The sequence below is a fragment of the Papilio polytes genome, unplaced genomic scaffold (genome assembly GCF_000836215.1).
Source record: "Papilio polytes unplaced genomic scaffold, Ppol_1.0 DF822622.1, whole genome shotgun sequence".
Classification (NCBI taxonomy): Eukaryota; Metazoa; Arthropoda; class Insecta; order Lepidoptera; family Papilionidae; genus Papilio; species Papilio polytes.
Window position 1 is genome coordinate 1,415,541 of NW_013526582.1, and position 1,829 is coordinate 1,417,369.

Below are 1,829 nucleotides of genomic sequence, written 5' to 3' on the forward strand. Positions count from 1 at the left end.
TGGGCGTCGTCTTAGAGAATAGAAATAAAATAATTTAATCTCCACGCGAAAGGAGTCGCCGTCATAAACTAGTTCACAATTTAATGACTTAAATATTTCTACCTGATTATGACTTAAAAAATATATAAAATCATATATAACTTACATGTCCATGTATACTGGCGGCTTTCCCCGCCATACACTCGATCATCATAGCGATGGTCATCCGCGAGGGGAAGCCGTGTGGGTTGAACAGGATGTCGGGGATGAGACCCGACTCGGAGAAGGGCAGATCCTCGGCGGGCCACAGCTGCGAGCAGATGCCCTTCTGGCCCGCGCGAGACGCGAACTTGTCCCCCACTGTTGGGTTACGCTGGAAAGTTACTAATCTATGACCACATGTTACTTAATCTATGACCATTATGTAGGACTTAATCTATGACCTTTATAATAAATGCTATTTAATCTATGACAATTTCAATTAATCTGTGACTGACATTTTTAATCTATGATCTTAGCGGGAAAAAAATGATTAATTGAGCATTTAATTAATTGATTTATAAAGAATATAAAATAAGTTAAGTTGGAAATACATTTGTAAATAATCTAGGAAGGAATTTTAAATATGCCCTCTTTTATTATCAACAATACAGCCTTGTATGTGCTAGGTTAACTTATTAAGCTAGTAAGGTAACATGTTATGTTATCATATTAGGTTATACTAACATGTTATGTGAACTCTCCCACACAGACGTTAACAGTGGTAGTGCCCGCTTTAACATGTTAGCACTGCAGGCACGCCCCCAGTAATACCACGACCACACAGAAGACAGCCGTCAAATGGAACCAATTCCGTGTTTCGTCTGATGAGTGTGGTGCCGGAGGCCTAATTTAAGTCCCTTCCTCTTTACCACCCTTTTCTTATAAGGAGAGGATAGGAAGGGGAAGTGGATTTGACGGAGGAGGAGATGCATAGGAAGGAGAAATATCCTCTTTATGTGCGTCTCCTCCTTTGTCGGAAGTGGGTAGGCAACGCATCTGCAATTACGGATGTGGGTAGTAGTCGCTTCGCCATTTTGGCGGATTTAGGTGGCCGCTTGCTGGTATGCCACCTTGTTATAAAAAAAAATACCTGTATCCGTAGCATGATGCAGGCCTTCCTCGGCGCGCGGGCTGAGAAGTCCCCGCAGAGACGCACACTATCTACCACCACCTCCTCCTTGCCGTGGTACTTGCTCACCACGAACTGACTCTTCTCACCGTCGTAGAAACTATAAGAATACAAAAAAAAAAAATAAAAACGTACAGACGAATTGAGTACCTCCTTTTGGGAAGTCGGTCAAAAAAGATAGCAGAATATCTTACTAATATTATAAATGCGAAAGTTTAGATGGATGGATGTTAGAGTAAAAAGTCTACATCCATCCATCTAAAAGGCCAAAAGATCCATCTTAGGGCCTAAAAACCCTAAACAGCAGATCTCGATGAAATTTGTCATAGACGTAGAGTATAGTCTGGAACACATAGCGTTGAGATCCCGGAAATAAGAGTTCCCGTGGGATACATTGATTCTGTATTTCTATGTTTTCTTGATAATTCTGCAACGGGTCAACCTATCTAGTTGAAATTTGCCACAGATATAAAACAAAGTCTGGAGCGACACATGATATATTCATCGCCTAAAATATTAGATTCCCGAGGGATACGTTATATGATTTTTTTAGTTTTCGGATGAAGTCGCTGGTAATAGCTAGTGATACTTCTACATACTTTTTTGTGTTTAATATCGAGCCTCGGTGGCTCAGTGTGAAGTCAACCAACCGGCAGTGCAGCGTGGTTGACTATGGCCT

At 41.3% G+C, this 1,829-nt stretch overlaps 1 protein-coding gene across 1 annotated transcript in view; it reads right to left on the minus strand.

The window, feature by feature from the left end:
* The window catches only part of LOC106105856 (DNA-directed RNA polymerase I subunit RPA2), a 16,604-nt gene that overhangs the window by 1,985 nt on the left and 12,790 nt on the right, over positions 1-1,829 (minus strand). The window contains exons 16-17 of the mRNA XM_013286311.1: positions 1,112-1,282; positions 146-352 (exon numbers count right to left, since the gene is read on the minus strand). Coding sequence (XP_013141765.1) covers positions 146-352; positions 1,112-1,282 — 378 coding nt within the window. The remainder of the gene's footprint in view (positions 1-145; positions 353-1,111; positions 1,283-1,829) is intronic.